The sequence below is a fragment of the Salmo salar genome, chromosome ssa02 (assembly GCF_905237065.1).
Source record: "Salmo salar chromosome ssa02, Ssal_v3.1, whole genome shotgun sequence".
Lineage (NCBI taxonomy): Eukaryota > Metazoa > Chordata > Actinopteri > Salmoniformes > Salmonidae > Salmo > Salmo salar.
The window spans coordinates 68,448,815-68,475,492 of NC_059443.1; the positions used below are offsets into that span (position 1 = coordinate 68,448,815).

The 26,678-nt window shown below is 41.2% G+C and overlaps 1 protein-coding gene and 1 long non-coding RNA gene across 6 annotated transcripts; one reads left to right on the forward strand and one right to left on the reverse strand.

Moving 5' to 3' along the window:
* On the reverse strand, positions 1-3,161 carry LOC123730771 (uncharacterized). Its single transcript, XR_006762201.1, has 2 exons — positions 3,059-3,161; positions 1-164 (listed from the first exon to the last, which is right to left on the reverse strand). It is a non-coding gene; the product is annotated as an uncharacterized lncRNA (long non-coding RNA).
* Positions 1,976-5,894, forward strand: LOC106596317 (uncharacterized). Of its 5 annotated transcripts, none has more exons than XM_045708607.1 (4): positions 1,976-2,003; positions 3,165-3,253; positions 4,319-4,527; positions 4,835-5,894. In XM_045708607.1, the coding sequence occupies exons 2-4, from the start codon at positions 3,166-3,168 to the stop codon at positions 5,519-5,521; spliced, it is 984 nt and encodes a 327-aa protein (XP_045564563.1). In that variant the 5' UTR covers positions 1,976-2,003; position 3,165; the 3' UTR covers positions 5,522-5,894. The 5 variants fall into 5 exon arrangements, with proteins under 5 accessions (XP_045564563.1, XP_014043099.1, XP_014043100.1 ...); XM_014187624.2 differs by lacking the exon at positions 1,976-2,003 and adding an exon at positions 2,416-2,726 and having other exon boundaries at positions 3,075-3,253; XM_014187625.2 differs by lacking the exon at positions 1,976-2,003 and adding an exon at positions 2,417-2,735.
* The last annotated feature ends 20,784 nt before the right edge of the window (positions 5,895-26,678 follow it).

Below are 26,678 nucleotides of genomic sequence, written 5' to 3' on the forward strand. Positions count from 1 at the left end.
TACAATATGGAGTTTTATTGAATAGTTTGGGGTAGCCTCATCTCCGTGGAATACTCCTCAGAGCCAGATGCTGGTGACAAGTTGCCCTATGCTGGAAGAACGGGGATGCGATGACAGGCCTTCAGTTGGTGGTGGGGAGGTGGAAGGTCGTTGAAAGCCTGTTGCTGCAAAATAGCAAGTGGGAGACAAAGTTTGAGTTGACATAAATACTCCCCTAGATTCATGCTCATTGGTTGAAAGAAAGGAAAGTGATTATTGCACGAGTGAGCCCATAGGTTAATCAGCAAGCGGGGTGGGATTGCCTTAGTGTGCCATGCTCATAGGCTGAAGTGAATAGGTGATTGACATTCTGCATTCTTGCTAATAGTAAAGGAGGAGGAGAGACGTGACACCATACTGATGAGGTAACATTATCGACACTACCATACCTGCTATGCTGATGAGGTAACATTATAGACACTACCATACCTGCTATGCTGATGAGGTAACATTATAGACACTACCATACCTGCTATGCTGATGAGGTAACATTATAGACACTACCATACCTGCTATGTTAATGAGGTAACATTATAGACACTACCATACCTGCTATGCTGATGAGGTAACATTATAGACACTACCATACCTGCTATGCTGATGAGGTAACATTATCGACACTACCATACCTGCTATGCTGATGCGGTAACATTATAGACACTACCATACCTGCTATGCTGATGAGGTAACATTATAGACACTACCATACCTGCTATGTTAATGAGGTAACATTATAGACACTACCATACCTGCTATGCTGATGAGGTAACATTATCGACACTACCATACCTGCTATGCTGATGCGGTAACATTATAGACACTACCATACCTGCTATGTTGATGAGGTAACATTATAGACACTACCATACCTTCTATGCTGATGAGGTAACATTATAGACACTACCATACCTGCTATGTTAATGAGGTAACATTATCGACACTACCATACCTGCTATGCTGATGAGGTACCATTATAGACACCACCATACCTGCTATGCTGATGAGGTAACATTATAGACACTACCATACCTGCTATGTTGATGAGGTAACATTATAGACACTACCATATCTGCTATGTTGATGAGGTAACATTATAGACACTACCATACCTGCTATGCTGATGAGGTAACATTATAGACACTACCATACCTGCTATGCTAATGAGGTAACATTATAGACACTACCATACCTGCTATGCTGATGAGGTAACATTATAGACACTACCATACCTGCTATGTTAATGAGGTAACATTATAGACACTACCATACCTGCTATGCTGATGAGGTAACATTATAGACACTACCATACCTGCTACGCTGATGAGGTAACATTATAGATACTACCATACCTGCTATGCTGATGAGGTAACATTATAGACACTACCATACCTGCTATGCTGATGAGGTAACATTATAGACACTACCATACCTGCTATGTTGATGAGGTAACATTATAGACACTACCATACCTGCTATGCTGATGAGGTAACATCATAGACACTACCACACCTACTATGCTGATGAGGTAACATTATAGACACTACCATACCTGCTATGTTAATGAGGTAAAATGATAAACACTACCATAGATACCTGCTATTCTTATGAGGTAACATTATAATCATTACCAAATGCCTGCTATGCTAATGAGGCAGCATTATAAACACTACCCTATAAAAAAACGATTGTGTTTATGAGGTAACATTATAGACACTACCATATGAATAAAAGCGATGTGAATTATATGCGTTTATGAATAAAAAGTAACCCTAGACAAGAGTTTCTAGACTGTGTGTGTGTGTGTGTGTGTGTGTGTGTGTGTGTGTGTGTGTGTGTGTGTGTGTGTGTGTGTGTGTGTGTGTGTAAGCGAGAGGTGTGTATAAGGAAACTATGAGTCACTGTGAAAGAACCAGTGGTATGGTGTCATTCTACACTTCTAGAGAATTGGGGAGGTAGGACTTGAGGTACTGTAATAATATTTTCAAACCTCGACTCAATCAGCAATAAAGATTAACAAAGTAAACTGTCATGGATAATGTGAACATTTTGGATAATATGATGAATATAAATACAGCATCAAAGACAATCAATTGCATTGCCAAATATGTGTGTCTTCCTAGGGTAATCCTATTTTGTAAACTTTAAAACGTTTTTCTCTCCGTCCATTGTCTGATTTGTGTTGTGCTTTCTAAGTTATGCTAGCAAACATACAGAAATTCACTCGTGATAAAAGTTGGCCTCCAAGTTCATTTCATAAATGTACAGTACCTTGCCGCCTTTTTACCTCTAATGCTAGAGGGCCACCTGGCGTCCTTACTGTAAACTACACTTCCCCATTTTTATGAAAACATAATCACCGTAGACTGTCATGTGACCAGCAAACACTGGGCTTGTTCCGACATTGCAGCCGACTGACTGATCTACAAATCACCTTGCATCATAAATAACGATATTATTATTTGTAGATCAGTCGGTCAGGATTTGATGCTACCGAACACGGCCACAGCTTTAACGAGAAACAGAAAGTTGACCGAACTAAGGTTGTTGTGACCGTATGATAGAAACGACACTGTTACACAGCGCTCACCTCCATCATTCTGAACTCTTTTGAATGAACACCAAGAACCAACGGAAGTCGTTTTGAACCCACGTTCTTGCTGTATGCTGCTTGCACGGTTTCTAAGAAGGTACCGTAAGTAGGTCGACAAACATCGATGCTAGCTACAGTTATACCAGATAATGTTATTTAACCAAATATTTTTTAGATCCATTACTGGGAGTTACAGGTTAGGTACTGTTTGTAGCACAGATCATTTTCGACCAACCTTAACTTGAATGTCCAGTTTCAGGTGGTGGGTTTGAATTTAGAAAATGCTCAGTTATTAAAATAAATGTTTTGCTCCATTAAGTAAATTCAACAACGTGTACTGCGCCATCTTGTCTATTTAAAATCTCTCGTTGATTGAGACAGGTCCACCCTAAAGTGCAGCATGTCATGATGACACTCATCTCTTCTTACCGTCCTTGTATTACAGACTTCCCATCTTTCTCTCTTTCCCCCTTTCTCCCCACTCTGCTTCCCTCACTCTCTTACTCCCCCTCTGTCTTTTCCCTTCCTCCATCAGGATGTCATCATCTCTTTCCCGACCTCGTCATGTGATCTGGGAGACAGAGGAGCTGGTGGCCTACCTCTACCCCCTGCCCTGGACCCCAGGTAGATGCATATTCTTTACCACAATACCTAACTCTGGTCCAGGGCCCGGTTTCCAAAAAGCATCTTAAGGCTAAGTTAATCGTTAGAACTTTCGTAGGAGCATCGTTAAATATCCAAGCTGTTTCCCTAAACCATCGTTATTAACGCTGCACTTGAAAACGCTCGTAATCTAACGCCTGCCTCAGACCACTTGTAGAACAGCGTCGGTAGATGCATTTTTTTGCCCTCCTGTGTCACTTAATATACAGAAAATCTCAACTAAACATAGAATCACTTGGTTGACCCATCTCTACGACCACTGATAACTTCAGAACAAAAGTTGACTACAAAGAGGAAGTTGCCAATGTCTTTGCAGTTGATACAAACAAGCCACATAGACAAAGAGCCTACTGTTTATAGTGTATATGTGTTTTCAATCAATGTGAGACAATATATCCACAGGAAAGTATAATTCCTTCAACCTTTCAAAGTGCACGTAGTGCATTCAGATTCCTATCACCTGAAGCATGTGCAGAAACATGTAAACATGTGCAAGAGCTCGGCAAGTATGCATGTGTCTCGTGCATGTATTTTTGTCTTGTGCGCATGCTTCAGGTGATAGGAATCTAAATGCACTACCTGCGCTTTGAAAGGTTGATGGAATTATACTTTCCTGTGGATATATTGTCTCATATACCGACCAAAAGGACCAACCACACAGGCAACCAGTAAAGTACATTCAAATATAATTGTAATTTTATTCAACATTCTGGCTTGTAGAAGTTGAGAGGAAACTGTCCTGATTCAAACGCTCATTTCTGCCCAGTGTAGAATTCAATGTAATTCATCGTTGGGTTTCCAGCCAGGTAACACACCTCATGTCAATCCATTGCTTTTACATTTTATGAAAGTCAGCTTCTACGCAACCACTGAACATGTACAGTGAACTGTGCAACCCTTCTATAGTATACTATCATCCACTATATCTTGCTGTCTGGCACCCTATCCTCCCTATAGTGCACTGCATAGGGAAAAGGGTTCCATTTGGGACAATCTTTTTCTTCATATATGGAATATCAATCATAGGCACTACCATCCTGGAGCCGAAGACCCCCAGGGGCCCTGATGAGGAACCAAGCCCAGCTCAGGGCAGTCTCTTCAAGCTGGGTGAGGGAGCCTACCTGAGGTTGCTGCTGGGGGCCAGGGAGGTGGGGGCCCTGCTGTGTGAGAGGCTGGGGGTGAAGAGATGTGCCCTGGTCTGCAGGCCCCACCCAGACAGTAACAGTCCACCCCAGGTCTGTTGTGTTTGTACTCTGCTCTACTATTTTCTACTTTATTCTTATTCTACTCTATTCTACTCTTTTCTACTTTACTCTTATTCTACTCTATTCTATGCTGATCTTTTCTATTTTTCTCCATTCTATTTTATTCTACTCTTCTCTATTCTATTGTGTCTCATCTAGTTTTGAATAAAACTGGCAATATAATTTATGTTGATGAACAAAAACATTACATTTGTGTTTAGATAGCACCATAATTCTGTCCTCCTTTCTAGTATGAACAGGTAACCTAGTAATAGTCCCTGTTGTTATTGACTCTCAGATCCGGGTGCTGCCACTACACGGCCTTGACAGCGATTGGCGCCCCCACCTGGTGGGAGATGAGCACTACACCCACCACGACCCCGGCTACGTCACCTCTAAAAGCGGCCCTCGCTGGACTGACACGTCCCTCCAGGAGATCCAGGCCGAGATTCGGGCCCAGCTCCCTTCCCCCAATGCCCTACCAAACCTCACCTTCCTGGGGGAAGACCCATCGCACCCCGGCCTCTTCTCCCGGATCGTCCGTGGAGAGGAGCAGCAGTGGAGGGTGTGGGAGGATGAGGGGCACGTGGCATTCCTCACCCCATTCCCCAACGCCCCTGGCCTCACCGTACTGGTCCCCCGTCGACCTCTGACCTCGGATATATTTAGACTCGAAGAGGCAGATTATACGAGTTTGGTACTGGCAACCCAGAAGGTGGCCAGGGTTTTGGAAGAGGGTCTCGGAGCGTGGGGGGTGGGGTTGATATTCGAGGGGTTTGAGATTGACTACGCTCATGCTAAATTGATACCTCTGCTCTCTCCTCCCTCCTCTCACCAGGTTGATAGGGGCTCCACCACCACCACTGGCTCTCCACCTCCTCAGGCCCAGTTTAGTGCCACCTATCCTGGGTTTGTGACCTCGGAGGATGGCCCTGAGGCCAGCCTGGAGTGTTTGAAGGAGTTACAGGCCAAAATCACACAGTAATGATAATGTATTGACATGTTATGAAATATGTATGTAATTGCATATTATGAAGGACCAGAAACTGGGTGATTATAGTATTGATGTATTGCACTTGACTACATACATTCCAATTGGTTGACTTGGTGATGTGATAGCTTTTTTCAATACTAAGCCTGTTGATTCATGTACATACTGATTTGGTATACCAAATTCTATAGATGTGACTGTTTCTGTAAATCATTTTATTATCAGCTTTAAATAGGACAACAATCAAGAGCTTTATTTGATAAACATGGTACTGTAAGGTTTTTAGACGTTTCCTTTGAAAAGTACTTAACAGTAGCATGGAAAAATACATGATTGTTTGATCAAAATAAACATGTGATTTCTATTACGTTTTGTAAAGTTTATTTTCAGATGATATTAGTTAGAGTACAACAGGCTGAGAAGGAGAAAACGGAAAGAAGTGAACCGCCATCGTTCATTGTCAAATGTTACTATACGTATGTCATTACTCATTATCCCTCTAATTGTATTAAATTAGTACAAATGACCATGAAACCAAGCACCTTCATATAGGGCTAGTTCACCCAAATTACAAAATTAAGTATTGGATTCCTTCAAAAGTTTACATTTGAAACAGTGGCCATATAGACATACCTTGTACATAGACAGTTTTTTTTCTTACCCTGTAAGCAATGTAATTTAGTGAACTATCCATTTAATCATTATATTACATATGCTTCAGTCATATCATTGAATCATCATCACCCTGTGTTTTGTCTCTCAATTATGTTTGGTGGGATCTATTTACAGAGTTCAGCGCTCACAACACATATGCATATTCCCCTAACAAGGTCTTAAGATCTCTGCCTAACAAGGCTTCTAATTGGTCCCTCAGTGTTTCAATTAAGAGGTTGAATTAATGAGCAGTTAAGTGGTTAATTAGCAGGTTATAAACAGGGCATTACCGGAGGCTATCATTATACAAAGACTGAGGCTGCATCTCAATACTCTACATGGTTACTTTTCAGAGAAAAAAAAAGACGGGGCTCCACATCTCAATACTCTTTCCACGGTTATTAGAGAAACAAAAATACTGGGGCTTCACCTCAATACTTTTCCCATGGTTACCAGAGAAACAAAAAGACTGGGACTTCATCTCAATACTCTTTCCATGGTTACCAGAGAAAGAAAAAGACTGGTGCTTCATCTCAATGCTCTTTCCATGGTTACCAGAGAAACAAAAAGACTGGTGCTTCATCTCAATGCTCTTTCCATGGTTACTAGAGAAACAGAAAGACTGGGGCTTCATCTCAATGCTCTTTCCATGGTTACCAGAGAAACAAAAAGACTGGTGCTTCATCTCAATGCTCTTTCCATGGTTACTAGAGAAACAGAAAGACTGGGGCTTCATCTCAATACTCTTTCCATGGTTACTAGAGAAACAAAAAGACTGGTGCTTCATCTCAATACTCTTTCCATGGTTGCTAGAGAAACAGAAAGATGGTTAAGGATAGGATTGAGGGAGGGGAAGCTGATCCTAGATCTTTATCTAGGGGAAACTTCAACCTGGAGCATGGCTTCATCTCGATACTCTGTCATGGCTTCCTTTCTTTCAGTACCCTAAACAGGTGAAAGGGCTTAAAAGACATGTCATCCTTTATAAATCTAAAATATCGCAGAGTGGGGTAATAGTCTATGGAATCAGTGATCATTTTATTACATTTTGCACAAGGATGATTTTTAAAGATATATTTAAGTGATATATTTAAGTGCCTTTGATACAGTTGACCACTGTCTCCTAATCTCCAAACTGGAGGCACTGGGGTTAAGCAGTATCCCTCTAGGCTGGGTAAAGTCCTAATTATCAGGAAGGGAACAAGTAGTAGAGGTTAATGGTTCACTGTCTCAGGCAAAACCAATGAGTTGTGGCGTTCCGCAGGGGAGCGTGCTTGGGCCTCTGCTGTTTTTATTGTATATTAATGATATGAAAGATGCTTGTTCTTGCTGTCTTTTTCTTTATGCGGATGACTACACTTCTGGTGTCTCACAAAAGTAAAACTATGTTGGAGAGCATACTTAGCACAGAGCTTACTAACATTAGCAAATGGCTTGGAGATTATAAGCTATCTCTGCACTTAGGGAAAACTGAAGGAATTATTTTTGGATCCAGACCTAAATTGTGTAGGTTGTCTGAAATCAGAGTGGAGTTAGGGGGTGAGGTGCTGACTACTAAAACCTCTGTTAGCTACTTTGGATGTATCCTTGATGGAAGCTTGGGAGGTGTGAGCATGGCCAATAAGGTGCTAGGGAAGGTTAATGCCAGGACTAAGTTCTTTGGCTAGAAAGTCCAAGCTGCTTGATAAGGACACGTGAAAGTGCTAGCTACTGCCCTCATTCAATGCCATTTTGACTATGCTAGTACTTCCTGGTTTGGGGGCTTATCTAAACTTATGAAGGGGAAGCTCCAGATAGCACAGAATAAGTTGATCAGGGTAGTATTGAAGGTGAGTCCCACGTACTCACATAGGCGGGAGCTGCTTTCAGGAACTAAACTGGCTGCCTGTTGAGGCTAGGGTGTCCCAGATTAGCCTGTTGGGGATAGGGGGCAGTATTTGCACGGCCGGATAAAAAACGTACCCGATTTAATCTGGTTACTACTCCTGCCCAGTAACTAGAATATGCATATAATTGTTTGATTTGGATAGAAAACACCCTAACGTTTCTAAAACTGTTTGAATGGTGTCTGTGAGTATAACAGAACTCATTTGGCAGGCCAAAACCTGAGAAGATTCCAAACAGGAAGCGCTCTCTCTGACCATTTCATGGCCTTCTTGATCATCTCTAACCAAAACAGGGGACCTCTGGCATAACGTGACATTTTCTAACGCTCCCAGGCTCTCAGAAGGCGCCAGAACGATGAATGGTGGCTTTGCAGGCCATGGCTGAAAAACATTAGCGCATTTGGTAAGTGGTCGATCTGAGGACAATGAGACTGGAGGCGCGTGCACGAGCCGACACCATGTTTACTTTCTCTCTCTTTGAACGAAAACAACGACTCCCGGTCGGAATATTATCGTTTTTTTACGAGAAAAATAGCATAAAAATTGATTTTAAACAGCGGTTGACATGCTTCGAAGTACGGTAATGGAATATTTTGAATTTTTTTGTCACGAAACGCGTCGGGCGCGTCACCCTTCTTTACCCTTCGGATAGTGTCTTGAAAGCACGAGCAAAACGCCGCTATTTGGATATAACTATGGATTATTTGGAACCAAACCAACATTTGTTATTGAAGTAGAAGTCCTGGGAGTGCATTCTGACGAAGAACAGCAAAGGTAATCAAACTTTTCTAATAGTAAATCGGAGTTTGGTGAGTACCACACTTGGTGGGTGTCAAAATAGCTAGCCTGTGATGGCCGGGCTATCTACTCAGAATATTGCAAAATGTGCTTTCACCGAAAAGCTATTTTAAAATCGGACATAGCGAGTGCATAACGGAGTTCTGTATCTATAATTCTTAAAATAATTGTTATGTTTTTTGTGAACGTTTATCGTGAGTAATTTAGTAAATTCACCGGAAGTGTTCGGTGGGAATGCTAGTCACATGCTAGTCACATGCTAATGTAAAAGTCTGGTTTTTGATATAAATATGAACTTGATTGAACAAAACATGCATGTATTGTATAACATAATGTCCTAGGATTGTCATCTGATGAAGATCATCAAAGGTTAGTGCTGCATTTAGCTGTGGTTTGGGTTTATGTGACATTATATGCTAGCTTGAAAAATGGGTGTCTGATTATTTCTGTCTGGGTACTTTGCTGACATAATCTAATGTTTTGCTTTCGTTGTAAAGCCTTTTTGAAATCGGACAGTGTGGTTAGATTAACGAGAGTCTTGTCTTTAAAATGGTGTAAAATAGTCATATGTTTGAGAAATTGAAGTAATAGCATTTCTAAGGTATTTGAATATCGCGCCACGGGATTACACTGGCTGTTGAGTAGGTGGGACGCAAGCGTCCCACTGGCCCCAGAGAGGTTAGACTAGGTTTGGTTTACAGGAGTATTTATGGTCCTGCGCCCAGATATCTAAGTGATTACTTTCCTCGTGTTAGGGATGCACACAATCACAGCACCAGATCAGGTGTTGCTGATGTGTGCTTATACAGGTTCAGGAGTAATGCTGGGAAAAGTACTTTCTTGTATACTGGAGCCTCAGAATGGAATGAGTTGCCTCTGCCTATAAAAACAACGTCCTATCTGGACAGCTTTAAAAATATGTTTGATGTCCTCTGTGCCCATATGAATAACCCCCATGATGTAACTGGAATGATGAGATAGATGTTCTTCTTCTATGTTTTTGTTTTATTATTTCACTGCCATACTGTGTTCGATCTTGTCTAGCCATCTTGTCTCAAGAGGACCACAATGGAAATAAGTCCCAGACTTTATTGTGTGTTATCCTCCATTATTTTATTCATGTTCATGTATGGCTTTTAAGTTTTATGTGTGCTTGTTTTTTAAAATAGTCGAATTAATAAACTAAACTAAATCCTTTGACAACAAACATAATCTTGAAGGCAATATTATTAGGCTCTCTTTCATTAATGAACACATCAAAACTTTTTGCAACTGAAAACTTAAGAAAGTGTTTCCTATTGGACAAGTTCATGATAGTCGTTTTTTGTTTCAGTCCATTTTCTTCCGTTTGGTGCTTAATAAACATGACACAGGTCTACCTCCCGATAACAACCCAGGATTGTAAAGAGACAGGATTTCGCTACACTTTTATCACAGTCTTAGGAAGGGAAGGTGGCGTCTAACTCTGAGCAGCGGGGAAACGCTGACACGACAGCTTGGGCAGTTTCCTGGTCCGGATGAGAACACAGAGGCTGAATGAAACTGCTCATAGAGAGCACCGTGTAGACCACGCAGGTCAGTGGTGAGTAGGGCTGCAACGTTTTGATATAGAACCTTAACACAAAGTCAACCAGGGGTTGAATGTAGTGAATGCTAATCAACACAAAAACAGTCAGCACATTTTAAAGGCCTGCTTTTTTGATTGGGTGGAACTCCTCTCTGCCTGGACCTGATTGGCTCAGGGACTTAAGGACCAGTATGTTGCAGTTTGAGGTGATCGCCATGGCAACGAGGAGGAGGCTCATGATGACCATCCACTTGCGTTAGGCATTCGCAAACTTCAGCAAGAGGCAGTATGAAGCGGCTAGGGAACATGTCGAAAAACACAGACAGATGAAACTTGGGCTTCTTGATTTTCAGAAAGAACAGTGGGTGAAACACGGCGAGGTAGCTGTCCACACATAGACAACATAGCAACAGAGGCTCGCTGAGGTCAGCTGATCAAGTAATTTCACATGCCATGGAATGTACTCATCTTTGGTGAAAGTTCCGGTAGGGTGTAGAGAGAGAGAGTGAAACAGAGAGTGTGTGTCTCCTAGTGTGTGTGTGTGTTTACCCAGGAGGGAGCATAGAAACAGAGTGTGGCCCGGGAGACCCAGGATGTAGAGGGTGTAATGGTTGAAGGCAACTTCTTCTGTGGTGTTGTAGGAGGAGTGGCTGGAATTGAGGGTCAGGTTGTCCATGGTGATGGTAGTGATGATATTATGAGGACTCCTTATAATGTTGTCTATAGGAGTAGAGATGGGTCAGGTTGTCCTTGGTAATGATGAGGATGATGATGAGGACTCCTTATAATTAGAGGTCGACCGATTATGATTTTTCAACGCCGATACCGATTATTGGAGGCCCAAAAAAGCCGCTGCCGATTATTCGGCCGATTTTTATTTTTTATTTTGTAATAATGACATTTACAACAATACTGAATGAACACTTATTTTAACTTAATATAATCCATAAATAAAATCAATTTAGCCTCAAATAAATAATGAAACATGTTCCATTTGGTTTAAATAATGCAAAAACAAGGTGTTGGAGAAGAAAGTAAAAGTGCAATATGTGCCATATAAGAAAGCTAACATTTAAGTTCCTTGCTCAGAACATGAGAACATATGAAAGCTGGTGGTTCCTTTTAACATGAGTCTTCAATATTCCCAGGTAAGAAGTTTTAGGTTGTAGTTATTATAGGAATTCTAGGACTATTTCTCTCTATACGATTTGTATTTCATGTACCTTTGACTATTGGATGTTCTTATAGGCACTTTAGTATTGCCAGTGTAACAGTATAGCTTCCATCCCTCTCCTCGCTCCTACCTGGGCTTGAACCAGGAACACATCGACAACAGCCACCCTCGAAGCAGCGTTACCCATGCAGAGCAAGGGGAACAACTACTCCAAGTCTCAGAGCGAGTGACGTTTGAAACGCTATTAGCGCGCACCCCGCTAACTAGCTAGCCATTTCACATTGGTTACACCAGCCCAATCTCGGGGGTTGATAGGCTTGAAGTCATAAACAGTTCAATGCTTGAACAATTGCGAAGAGCTGCTGGCAAACGCACAAAGGTGCTGTTTGAATGAATGCTTACGAGCCTGCTGCTGCCTACCATTGCTCAGTCAGACTGCTCTATCAAATATCAAATCATAGACTTAATTATAACATAATAACACACAGAAATACGAGCCTTTGGTCATTAATATGGTCGAATCCGGAAACTATCATTTAGAAAACGAAACATTTATTATTTCAGTGAAATATGGAACCGTTCCGTATTTTATCTAACGGGCGGCATGCCCTAAGTCTAAATATTCCTGTTACATTGCACAACCTTTAATGTTATGTCATAATTATGTACAATTCTGGCAAATTAATTATGACCTTTGTTAGGAATAAATGGACTTCACACAGATCGCAATGAGCCAGGCGGCCCAAACTTCTGTATATACCCTGACTGCTTGCACGGAACGCAAGAGAAGTGACACAAATTCATGTTAGCGGGCAATATTAACTAAATATGCAGGTTTAAAAAATCTATACTTGTGTATTGATTTTAAAGAAAGTGTTACGAGAACTATGTTCTCAATGTTAACTACAATTAAAATACTCAGTCTGCAACCCAGAATTGGTAAGATTCTGGTTGAATAACACAGACAGAGTCCCAGTTTACAAGAGGCAGAATGTTTATTCACGAGAACATTCTGAAGTCCATTGTACAGAGACATACTTTTTATAGGTCACTCCTTACTTACGCACACACACATACACACAAACATTAAGGCCCCAGATCTCTTAACACTGTAGATCATTACCCAGCCAACAGTTTCATTCCTCTGAGATTAGGAAAACCTTGAGGGGTACTCCCTCTTATATCTTAAACCCTCAGAGTTCAAGCTAGAACAGGTCAACCACAGTTTAACAGTTCTTGGTGTTTACTTAAACACACAAACACACATTCTTCTCTTTCCCAGTCCAACCTCGTTAGATTTATGCTTCACCCTTTAGTTACTCATTCTACATGCCATATAGACCATATCACTAATAGTTAAGTTTCAGGGTAGAATAATTTAATCATACATTCAAACATATAAATCCCTTAACAGAAAGGCATTGATGTTTATGGTAAGGTACATTGGTGCAATGACAGTGCTTTTTTCGCAAATGCGCTTGTTAAATCATCACCCGTTTGTCGAAGTAGGCTGTGATTAGATGAGAAATTAACAGGCACTGCATCGATTATATGCAACGTAGGACACGTTAGATAAACTAGTAATATCATCAACCATGTGTAGTTAACTAGTGATTATGTTAAGATTGATACTTTTTTTATAAATAAGTTTAATGCTAGCCAGCAACTTACCTTGGCTTCTTGCTGCCCTCGCGTAACAGGCAGTCAGCCTGCCACGCAGGCTCCTCGTGGAGTGCAATGTAAGGCAGGTGGTTAGAGCGTTGGACTAGTAACCGGAAGGTTGCAAAAACGAATCCCCGAGGTGACAAGGTAAAAATCTGTTGTTCTGCTCCTGAACAAGGCAGTTAACCCCCGTTCCTAAGCCGTCATTGAAAATAAGAATGTGTTCTTAATCTGACTTGCCTAGTTAAATAAAGGTGTAAAGAAAATATATATTTTTTATTATAAAATCGGCAAATCGGTGTCGAAAAATACCGATTACCGATTGTTATGAAAAATTGAAATCGGCCCTAATTAATCGGCCATTCCGATTAATCGGTCGACCTCTACTTATAATACTGTCTCTGGGAGTAGAGATGGGTCAGGTTGTCCATGGTGATGGTGGTGATGATGATGATGAGGACTCCTTATAATGCTTTCTCTGGGATTAGAGCTGGGTCAGGTTGTCCTTGGTGATGGTGGTGATGATGATGGTGATGAGGACTCCTTATAATGCTGTCTCTGGGAGTAGAGATGGGAATAGGTTTTGATGAAATAGAGTTTGAGCAGGGCTGGAGCAAAAGCCTGCACACCCAGTAGCTGCCCTGCTCTCTCTGTACACACTCAGTGTATGTAAACTTCTGACCCACTGGAATTGAATTATAAGTGAAATAATCTGTCTGTAAACAACATGAGGAACACAAGCATGAGCTACACCCGCCATATCATCTGCCACCCCTGGCATTGTAATGGTGTTCCGATGTTACATAACATTAAATTCTATCTATTAGTTCCAAGAACTGGTGTAATTGGTGTAATTCAAATGACCCTCAAAACAAATCAAATTGTATTGGTCACATACACATATTTAGCAGATGTTATGGCGGGTGTAGCTCATGCTTGTGTTCCTCATGTTTAGTATGATGTAACTTCCAAACCTGGATAAAACATGTCATAATGTATATATATACAGTTGAAGTGGGAAGTTTACATATACTTAGGCTGGAGTCATTAAAACTCATTTTTCAACCACTCCACAAATGTCTTATATTCCAGATTATAAAACGGTGAGTAAGCATCATGTGAAGTGTAGCTGCCTGTAATATGCCACTGTAAGGGACAGATCAAAATGTACTCGGGGGTGGTCCAAAATGTACTCGGGGGTGGTCCAAAGTGTACTTGGGGGTGGTTCAAACGTTTAATTTTGTTATTTTTTTTACAAATATTTTTGATTGGGCACAGGGGAGGGTAGTACGTTTTCCCCCTGGTTTACATTTGCTCATCTCCTTGTATTTTCTCTATAAACAATGGGTTAACTTACATTTGATATTACCCTAATAAAGTTTAGAAACGTTTGTGAAGGTTTGCTATGGTGTGGCTGTTGTTAAGCTTTAGCTACTGCAGGTCAACTTGAGGTGAGGAAGACTATATGCATGTCGGTGTCATAGCATGCCACGGCATATCTATCTCTTTGAGTTAGGCCTAAGCTTCTCTTACTGTTATATAGGCTTTATAAAGTGTGTGTGTGTGTGTGTGTGTGTGTGTGTGTGTGTGTGTGTGTGTGTGTGTGTGTGTGTGTGTGTGTGTGTGTGTGTGTGTGTGTGTGTGTGTGTGTGTGTGTGTGTGTGTGTGTGTGTGTGTGTGTGTGTGTGTGTGTGTGTGTGTGTGTGTGTGTGTGTGTGTGTGTGCGTGTGTGTGTGTGTTTGTGGTTTTGTGTATGTTGACTTGTTGAGAACTAAATCCCCTAAAGGCATCATTCTTCTGCTAACCTGAGTCTACCCTACAAGACAACCTGAGCCTTATCTGCAAGATCTTGCGTTGTATTTCTCATGTCTCTGGCGCTACTGTTGACTTGCATCACCTGTTGACAGTGTGGAGGGCCTAGTCTACTTGGCCCTCTAAGTTGCATCAGAGAGAGAACATATTACATTGTAAGACAGCCAAGACGCGTCCCTACTCACTATATAGTCCACTAGTTTTGACCAGAGCCATATGGCCCTATATAGGGAATAGGGTGCCATTTTGGACGCAGGCTTAGTGTATGGATACCATGTCGTTCATTACATCTATCCAACTCTACACCCCACCCCTATCTTTGGAGTCATTTCCCGAAACATAATCACATTACCCCTTTCAGAGGCACCGCCCACCCTGTTCAGTGCCATCAACCAATCACGACCTTCCGTTGCGGCTGCGCCAAAGAGAGGCCATAATGTTGAGGTTGTCGAGGTTCCCCAGATTGGTCGTATCCATAAGTGTCATCCTCCTACTGTCTCTCTCTCCCTCCCTACCTCTCTCTCTCCCAGGAGACTGTCTTTATTAAGCATTGGCCCCTGTGAGACGGTGCTATATGGAGTAAGGGCCCGGTTTGGCATACAGCTTGGCTTCTGGGGGCCAACAGAGAGATAGAGAGCTCTGCTACGGAGGATAGTGAAGAGCTGTGGCTTTGCTACTGGGAGTCAGTTGGCGTGCTCGACTCGATAGTTTGTAATCAACAGTCATTGAGTCCAGGGTTAACTAGACATATAGATTGGAAATGGAAAACACACACTCACTGAAATTGTTTGTTCTCCTGAGGGACTGAGACTGAAGGAAAAGAGTGGAGGAGGACCAGTGAAATAGTTTGTTCTACTGAGGGACTGAGACTGAAGGAAAAGAGTGGAGGAGGACCAGTGAAATAGTTTGTTCTACTGAGGGACTGAGACTGAAGGAAAAGAGTGGAGGAGGACCAGTGAAATAGTTTGTTCTACTGAGGGACTGAGACTGAAGGAGAAGAGTGGAGGAGGACCAGTGAAATAGTTTGTTCTACTGTGGGATTGAGACTGAAGGAGAAGAGTGGAGGAGGACCAGTGAAATAGTTTGTTCTACTGTGGGATTGAGACTGAAGGAGAGTGGAAGAGGACCAGTAGAGGGACGTATCATCTCTGTTGAGGTAGGTGAGATTTTGATGTAATTGAAAGATTTTTTTTTTTTACTGTATTTGATAGCAATTTGTCAATTTTATAAGTCGTAATATTGCTCTGAAGAAATGTAAGTGGCTATCTATTCGATTTGAACGAGTAATGCGTTATGATAACGGATTTTTTAAGCATCAATTTTAATAGGTGCAGCAAGCACAATGAAATTATATTTATAAAGTGACAAGTGATTTTTTGACGTCAGCCAACAATATGGAGTGATTTTTGTGCCAATTTATTTTGGTATGAAAATCCATTCATACAATAAACTGAACATATTCGTAAATCATATTAAATACTTTTTATGACAACATGCAAAAGTTAATGTAGTGGAATATAATAGCTTGATGATAGCAGGCAGCATGTCAAAGTCTATTGGTCCTCAACTCTGTCATACACAATACAGATACAATGATATACACTACAATTATATACAGCTATACAGTATTTTTTATATGCAATTATATATTTATAACTCATGTCAATTGGTCCCTTTTCCCCCTGTTTAGAACCAAATCTCTTTTCCACTTTGACTAAACCTTCCATTGCGATGATGGCTAACTCCACGGGGATGACCTCCAATGACCTCTACCTGAACTCAACATCGACCCTTAGCCTGGAACCTTGGACCCCGCCTCCTTGGTACCAATTCCACATCTGCTCTGTGGCCCCTTACGGATTCATCTTCTACTTTGGAGTCAAAGTCTTCAACCTGGCCATAGGTGTGATGTACATGATGTACTACATTACCAATAATGCTGTGATAGTAGGTGTAGTAGCATGATATACTACATTACCCACAATGCTGTGGTAGTAGGTGTAGTAGCATGATATACTACATTACCCACAATGCTGTGGTAGTAGGTGTAGTAGCATGATATACTACATTACACATAATGCTCTGGTACTGGTTGTAGTAGGACAATGTACTACATTACCCATACTGCTCTGGTAGCAGGTGTAGCAGCATGTTGTTTATGACGAAAATGAAAACGTTAGTTTGACACTTTCACGTAGTTGGAGTAATAACATGTTCAACTACTTAAGACATTGGCTGGAATCTAGGTTGTGCCTTTAGATTTGCAAAAATGAACAACTAAGGAAGAAAGTTTCACTTCTCTCAATGACTTCTCATACCCCAAACCCCGGCCTGATCTGCTTGGTCTGCTTCCCGGAAGTCTTACAATCTTCCGCCTTTGGGTTTTGAAACTATGTGGCAGCATGTACTACAGTACCCACAATGCTGTGGTAGTAAGTGTAGTAGCATGATGTACTACAGTACCCATAATGCTGTGGTAATAGGTGGAGAAGCATGATGTACTACAGTACCCATAATGCTGTGGTAGTAGGTGGAGTAGCATGATGTATCTTTTGACCAGAACCCTATGAAGTAGTGAACTGTATAGAGGGCTCTCAAAAGTAGTGCACTATACAGGGAATAGGGAAAGTAGGACACTATATAGGGAATGGGTGCCATTTTGGACTCAGCCTTGGTAAAGATATTCCTGTCACTAACACAGTGGTGTCCCTACTGTCTATGGGGTCTGGTCAAAAGTAGTGCGCGACATAGGGAATAGGGTGCCATTTGGGACGCATCCTAACACAGTCCTTATTGATACAACAGGCACACCCTGCAACATACTGGTCCTGTGGCAGATCTCCAGCAGGAAAAGTGACTCATCCACGTCTGACATCTTCATCTTTAATCTGGCTATAATGGACGCCTACTTCTGCCTCATGGGGCCCATAGACATGGTCAACAGGCTGGTCCTGGGCCACCAAGGCATCTGGTACTTCCAACGCTTTGCCTACGGGGTCAAAGACACAGCACCCCTCTTCCTGGTGGGTAGATAATAAGGCCTAGGTAGTTAATGTTATATAGACCTTGGTTATGTCATAATCTGGGTTATGTTAAATTCTGGGTTATGTTATATAGACCTGGGTTATATTATAATGTGGGTTATGTTATATAGACCTGGGTTATGTTATAATCTGGGTTATGTTATATAGACGTGGGTTATATTATAATCTGGGTTGTGTTATAATCTGGGTTGTGTTATAATCTGGGTTATGTTATATAGACCTTGGTTATGTTATATAGACCTGGGTTATGTTTTCATCTGGGTTAAATACGGGGTATGTTTAAACCTGGATGGTTCATCCAATGCTTCGCCTACTGGGTCAAAGACACCGCACTGCTATTCCTGGTGGGTAGATAATCTAAAATCTAAACATGAGATTATTGACTGTGTAGATCTGAAAAGATTGGTTTGTGAATTAAATGACCTTACAACTGTAGATTTTGATGAGGGAACTTGTGATATTAGGGACTTTAAAATACATTGTATGCAATAATTATATATTTTTTCTTGGGTCACTTTATAACCCAAATGTATGTTATAATCTGGGTTGTGTTATATAAACCTGGGTTATTATGTTATAGTCTGGGTTATGTTCATATTATATTCTGGGTTATATTATAATGTGGGTTAAACCTAATCCATCTCCATCTCTCCTCCCACATGTGTATTTGTCTAGACCTGGGTGGTTATGTTATAATAATCTGCGTCAGATAGCCTAGCAGTTAAGAGCATTGGACCAGTAACCAAAAGGTCGCTGGTTTGAAGCCCTGAGCAGACTAGGTGAAAAATCCTTGTGCAAGGCACTTAACCCTAAATGATTCTGTAAATCTCTCTGGATAAGAAAGTCTGCTAAATTACTCAAATGTAAATGTAAAAAACTGTTATAATTGGGTCATATTTGAATCTGGGTTATGTTATGATCTGGGTTATTTTATGATGTTCGTTATGTTGTAGTCTGGGTTATATTATAATCTGGGTTATGTTATAATCTGGGTCATGTTATAATCGGAATTATGTTATAATCTGGGTTATATATTAATCTGGGTTATATTATAATCTGAGTTATATTCCATCTCTCTCCTCCCAGGTGTGTATCTGTCTGGACCGCTACGTGGCCGTGGTCCACCCGGTGCTGTTCACCGGTATCCGTGACAACAAGATCCGCGTTGGTGTCTCCGTGGTAACTTGGGCCCTCATCCTGGCCTATAGCCTCACCAAGAGCATCCTGGGAGTCATGTCTGTCAACGAGGTGTTCAGCGGCCTCATCCTCTTCGCCTTCGCCCTCATGATCTACTGTAACCTCTCCATCATATGGGTCCTACGCCGCTCCGTAGCCGGGAAGGAGGTGATGCACCCCGTGAAGAAGAAAGCCTTCAAAATGGTGCTGGTCATCTTGGGTATAATCTTCGTCAACTACCTTCCTCCTGTGGCTCTTGTTCCGTTCTTCTCCTACTACACGTTCGTCCAGTTCCGCTGTCAGGTGACTATCAGTGTGTTCTCCATCATGGATCTCAGTTGTAGTATGGAGCCACTGCTGTATATTACCAAGATGGACAGGCCTGCGTGTGTACCTGGCTGGTGCTGTGCGAGGGAGAGCTCGGCCAAGAAGCCCTACGAGGTTAAAGTGTGATGGGGCTCATCACTATCCTGCCAAGTTACAAAGTCAGGAGGCCCACTAAGTTCTACGATTCCTCTTCTTAAACTCTGATTTTAAACCTTAACTTTAACCGAACCTTAACCACACTGCTAACCTTATGCCTAACCCTAACCTTAAATTAAGATCAAAAATAACATTTCTGTTGGCAGAAGGATTTAAGATAAAGCCAATTCTGACTTTGCAGCTTGGCCATCTACTGGGAACCATGTGATGAGGGAGAGAAGAAGAGGCTGGTGGGTGGAGCTATACGAGGATGGGTTCATTGTAATAGCTGGAATGGAATACATGGAATGGACCATGTGTTTCATGTGCTTGATTCTGTTCCATTTATTCCATTCCAACCATTACAATGAGCCTGTCCTCCTATATCTCTGCCCACAAGCCTCCTCTGGGGGAAAGAAGGACAGGGGACAGTGGGGTGACCATCTACCAACTCCTGTCCAGGAGAGCTACTGCTGTGCAGGCTTTAGTTCCAGCCCTGCAGTACACATTAGATTCAGCCTGCACACTCCTGGCATGTCTTAAATTAGGTAGGCCGCAATACACACATTTAGATATATCACAGGGTAAATGTATTGTGTGTGGACATGTATACTGCTGTATTGCCAATACATACTATTCATATGTATTATTATTATCATTAATAATCATTTGTGATTTCTGAGAATGTGTTTGTTTATTTATTTATACTTCATTTTGGGCTCCCGAGTGGCACAGCGGCACTGCATCTCAGTGCTTGAGGCGTCACTACAGACAGCCTGGTTCGAATGCAGGCTGTATCACAACCGGCCATAATTTTGAGTCCCATAGGGCGGCTCACAATTGGCCCAGCGTCGTCCGTGTTTGGCCGGTGTAAGCTGTCATTGTAAATAAGAATTTGCTCTTAACTTACTTGCCTAGTTAAATAAAGGTTAAATAAAAATATTTTAAAAATTCACCATAGTTGGCCCATAAGCAATGTCTCCCAGTGTAGATCTCCCATTTGGACCAGATCTGGCCTGTCTAATGCTTCACATTGCCAGTGTACAGGTAACTGCCAAAATAAAGGAAACACTTCAGTAAATAAGGGATACAAAGTATATTGAAGGCAGGTGCTTCCACCCAGGTGTGGTTCCTGAGTTAATTGAGCAATTTTGGCTACACTCTTAGAATAGTGGACCACAATGGAAACAAGTCTTTGACTTTTTGTGAGTATAATCTTCGTCAATGTATTGGTTGCCTGGTGTGTCTTCTTTATGTATTTTAAATTGTCAAATTACTATTATAAAAAATATATGATAGAGCAATCTGATGCCCATCTGGAAACTCGATAATGTGTTGCGTAACCATTAGTTACAATGCAACATCTGCAATGTATTCGGCCTGGAACCTTCTAGTACCATGTCTTAATGAGGAAGGAAATGACATAAGCCCTGACTACATTTAATATGTATACCACATACTTAGTTCCTGTTTCCATACTGCAAGTAAGTTGTCTTACAAAACCTCTCCACTTCACTCTGTAAGTACACTTGATGATATCTTATAATATAGTGTTTGATAGTATGTTTTTAGTGATGAACAATACACTGAGTGTACAAAACATTAGGAGCACCTGCTGTTTCCATGACATAGACTGACCAGGTGAATCCAGGTGTCACTTGTGAAATCCACTTCAATAAGTGTAGATGAAGGGGAGGAGACGGGTTAGAGAAGGATTTTTAAGTCTTGAAATAATTGAGACATGGATTGTGTGTGTTTGCCATTCAGAGGGGGTATGGTAGTAGGTGCCAGGCTCACCGGTTTGTGTCAAGAACTGCAATGCTGCTGGGTTTTTCATGCTCAACAGTTTCCTGTGTGTATCAAGAATGGTCCACCATCCAAAGGACATCTAGCAAACTTGACACAACTCTGCGAAGCATTGGCGTCAACATGGGCCAGCATCCCTGTGGAACGCTTTCGAACACCTTGTAGAGTACATGCCCCGACAAATTGAGGCTGTTCTGAGGGCAAAAGCTGGTGCAACTCAATATTAGGAAGGTGTTCCTAATGTTTTGTACACTGTGTATATTCTGTTAATAATTGATCTCAATGCTACAGTCAGGATTGTAAGAATTAAATGGATTTGAAGCAATAAATGAATAATTATGTGTATACAGTGCTATGGACAGATCTTACCTCATTTGATGTATAAGGTGTAGTAATTCACCAGCTATAGTTGACTACCTTCATGTTGCTAAGGCTGTAGGGTGGGAGATGCAACAACCGCCTTGAGAACAGCACGAAGTGTGTTGGTGGTCTTTCTCTGGTCTGTGGTAGGTATGGTCTCATTCATAACTTTTCAGTAATCATATTTCTCCTATCCTTTGCTATCCAATGTATAGACATTTACAAATTGCTATATAACAATTCACAATAAGTAGCTTCCGAAGGTTTTTCCTGGTGTGCATTGTTCATTTCCTTGTTCATATTCATAGCTGTCCCAAGCAGAACAAATATATTTAAATATACTTAAATTAATATATTTTATTATATTTAAGTATGTCTGTGACAAATATACCTAAGTATATTTAAAATGATCTAAATTGGAGCAATTTTAAAGAAATAAATTACATGTATTTTATTAGCATTATGTATATTAAATACATTTACATGATGTATTTTGGCACACATTGGCACACATTTTTTGTACTTCAGTATATTCTTAGTATATTAGATAAAGAGCAAAACAAATACTTTGAATACACCTTAAGTACATTTTATGAACAGTACCAGTGAAAAGTTTGGACACACCTACTTATTCAAGGGTTTTTCTTTATAGATTCTTCAAAGTAGCCACCGTTTGCATTGATAACAGCTTTGCACACTCTTGGTATTCTCTCAACCAGCTTCACCTGGAATAGTTTTCCAACAGTCTTGTAGGCGTTCCCACATATGCTGAGCACTTGTTGGCTACTTTCCCTTCACTCTGCAGTCCACCTCATCCCAAACCATCTCAATTGGGTTGAGGTCAGGCGATTGTGTAGGCCAGGTCATCTGATGCAGCACTCCATCACTCTGCTTCTTGGTCAAATAGCCCTTACAGAGCCTGGAGGTGTATTGGGTCATTGTCCTGTTGAAAAACAAATGATAGTCCCACTAAGCGCAAACCAGATGGGATGGCGTATCGCTGCAGAATGCTATGGTAGCCATGCTGGTTAAGTGTGCCTTGAATTCTAAATAAATCACAGACAGTGTCACCAGCAAAGCACCCCCACACCATCACACATCCTCCATGCTTCACGGTGGGAACCACACATGCGGAGATAATCCGTTCACCAAAATCTCAGATTTCAACCGGTCTAATGTCCATTGCTTGTGTTTCTTGGCCCAAGCAAGTCTCTTCTTCTTATTGGTGTCCTTTAGTAATGGTGTCTTTGCAGCAATTCGACCATGAAGGCCTGATTCACGCAATCTCCTCTGAACAGTTGATGTTGAGTTGTTGCTTGAAGTCTGTGAAACATTTATTTGGGCTGCAATTTGTGAGGCTGGTTACTCTAATGAACTTATCCTCTGCAGCAGAGGTAACTCTGGGTCTTCCTTTCCTGTGGCGGTCATGAGAGCCAGTTTCATCATAACGCTTGATGGTTTTTGCGACTGCACTTGAAAAAAACTTTCAAAGATCTTGACATTTTCCGTATTGACTGACCTTCATTCTTAAATTAATGATGGACTGTCGTTTGTCTTTCCTTAGTTGAGCAGTTCTCGCCATAATATGGACTTGGTCTTTTACCGAGTAGAGCTATCTTCTGCATACCACCCTACCTTGTCACAACACAACTGATTGGCGCAAACGCATTAAGAAGGGAAGAAATTCCACAAATTAACTCTTAACAAGGCACACCTGTTCATTGAAATACATTCCAGGTGACTACCTCATGAAGCTGGTTCAGAGAATACCAAGGCTGCGGCCCAAACACTTAAAAGACACACCCTTCCCCACTTACCCTCACCTTATGCCCTTGGGGGAACCCCCGTCGCCATCTTGGGGGGTGATCCAAATGATTAGCCAAGCAAGGGAAGTTTGCAATGTAAGCCCCTCAGCCCTTATTTTTAGTCAGCATTACGAGTGTGCAATTATGTTCACTCCGGGGCCTGAAACTCCCCATAATTCAATTTGCGCCGATTGTACATCCACTAAGAAAAGTCTGTGAAAACTTAAAAACAACATCAATAGAGAAGTTAATATACAAGTATACAAGTGAAAAATAATGCAAATAGGTTAGAAATTGTGCTACTAATACACATGACGGCACAAACACGTGTCGTAAAAAAGTAAATATGTTTTTGTTTGGTTCTTTTGGAAATTGTAGAAATAAAACATTTGGAAAAAAGAAAGGAAAACGCCGCACACTGCTGCTCATGCTCCCAGGTGATATTTATTTACATTTCGACCCTTAGGTCTTCAACAGGCATCCATATCCCAGGTGGGCGTGGAAGGTCCTATATATAGGGGCAGTACTCTGTAACATCACTTCCTGAAACAGGAGTTAAAAAATGTATAACAGTTTCACAATATTAACATTCAATGTATCAAAATATATGATCATACACAGAGAATGTCATAAATATTTATAGTAATATACATACACATTCAAAATTCAATTAGGATTAAAAAAAACACAATTTAGAATTATTGAAACTATAAAAACGTTTTCAAGTCAAGCTCCTCTTTAAGGCCAAGAGGAGACCATGTGTTGAGCCTGTGGATCCAGAAAGATTCCCTTTGAAGAAGTTTCCTCTCAATGTCCCCTCCCCTGCAGGACATCTTCACCATTTCTATTCCAATGTATCTCAGAGAACTAAAAGGATGTCCAGCTTGTACAAAATGAGCAGCAACCGGATTTTTTGTCTCACCTGTCCGTATATTGCTGCGGTGCTCACTGATCCGTGTCTTAAGGCTTCTATGGGTTTTCCCTATGTAAGACAGACCACAAGGACATGTCAACATGTAAATAACATTGGTGGACATGAAGGTAATCAGGCCCTTGATCTTAAATCTTTGTCCTGTGCAGGGGTGTGTAAATGAGTTGCATTTGTACGTGAAGCTGCATTGAGCACATCGGCCACATTTGTAATTACTCTCCGGAACCTTGTCCAAATTTTTTTCCCTTTTCTCTGGTGGGTAATCAGATTTAACCACAGTATCTCTCATGTTTGGGGGTCTTTTAAAAACCATACGTGGAGGATATTTAAAAATGGGTTTCAATTGTGGGTCAGTATCAATAATGTACCAGTGCTTCCTTATATGTCCTTAAATGCCTTCCCCAATGGTGAGAATTGGGTAAAGCATGATGGGACATGTTCTGCTTTTTCTTTTCTCTTGGTTTTAAGCTTTCCAACTGTGTTAGTCCTTCAAAACGATCATTGGCATGTTTTACCCAATTGTCTTTGTACCCCCCTTTCCTTAATCTTTGTGTGAGGTCCGTGGTCTGTCTCTGATAAGCAGCATCAGAGCTGCATATTCTTCTGATACGACTGAATTGGCTGATAGGTAGACTTTTAATAAGTGGACGTGGATGAAAGCTGTCACCTCTAAGGAGGGTATTCCTGTCCGTAGGTTTCCTATAGAGATCTGTAGGGATGTTTGTCCTTAATAACCATCCCATCAAGAAAACTGATTTGTGATAGGTCATAGTTAAAACCTCTTGACGGTCGCCTAGGATAGGGGGCGCTACAGCGATTTTTGAAATAAATTCGTGCTCATTTTAAACGGCCTCCTACTCAAACTCAGAAGCTAGGATATGCATATAATTAATACTTGTGGATAGAAAACACCCTAAAGTTTCTAAAACTGTTTGAATGGTGTCTGAGTATAACAGAACTCATATGGCAGTCAAAACCCCGAGACAGATCGTAACAGGATGTGGAATTCTGAATTGCGGACTCAACTTCATCACTTTGCCTATAAATCACACCGTGAGATATGGTTCATTGAGCACTTCCTATTGCTTCCACTAGATGTCCCCAGTCTTACAAAGTGGTTTGATCCTTCTACTGTGAAAACTGACAGAATGAGAGTCTGTGGAACGTGGTCACATGGGGAGGGCCATCACCAATTATGACGCCGGCGCCCCTGGCTACCCTCCCCTTTCGAAACGTTTTGAAAGACAATGCAATCGTCCCCCTTGAATGTTATTGGAGCTCTGGTTGAAAAAGGCCCTAAAGATTTATGTTGTACAACGTTTGACATGTTTGAACGAACTTAAATTTAAAAAATAAATACATTTTGGTAAGAGAGGAGTCCCGCGCACGACGGTACTTTTGGTGCAGCCTTCAGAACGCGCTAACAAGAAGACATAAAGGATTAACTTTTTCGAACGAAAATACATTTGTTGTGGACCTGGGATTCCTGGAAGTGCCTTCTGATGAAGATAATCAAAGGTAAGGGATTATTGACAATTGTATACAAGACTAGATTTGATATGCGATTGTTCCAAGATGGCGCTGACCTGTATTGCTAGCCTATTTTTCTGAGTATCGCATCCCCTTTTATCGCAAAGTGTGATTACCCAGTAAAGTTCTTTTTAAATATGGCATTGCAGGTGCTTTCAAGAGATGCTAATCTATAAATCTTAGAATGACAATATTACATTTTAAAAATGTTTTCGATTAGTAATTTAGTAAATTGTAGCGCTGTTTCACCGGACGCATTTGAGGGAAAATAGTCAACGTCACGCACCGATGTAAATCTGTTTTTATATATAAATATGAACTTTATCGAACAAAAGAATGCATGTATTGTGTAACATGATGTCCTAGGAGTGTCATCTGATGAAGATTGTCAAAGGTTAGTGCTGCATTTAGCTGTTTTTTGGTTATTTGTGATGCATGTGGTTGGTCGGAAAATGGCTATGTGGCTACTTTTACGATATACTCC

What these genes read in the sequence shown, in the direction of transcription:
- LOC106596317 (XM_014187623.2), top strand. Translation starts at nt 2,701, where the DNA reads ATGCTGCTTGCACGGTTTCTAAGAAGGTACCGTAA. An exon ending in TTTCTAAGAAGGTACCGTAA is followed by an intron (nt 2,736 to 3,074) that starts GTAGGTCGACAA and finishes CTTGTATTACAG; the next exon opens with ACTTCCCATCTTTCTCTCTT. An exon ending in CCCCCTGCCCTGGACCCCAG is followed by an intron (nt 3,254 to 4,318) that starts GTAGATGCATAT and finishes TATCAATCATAG; the next exon opens with GCACTACCATCCTGGAGCCG.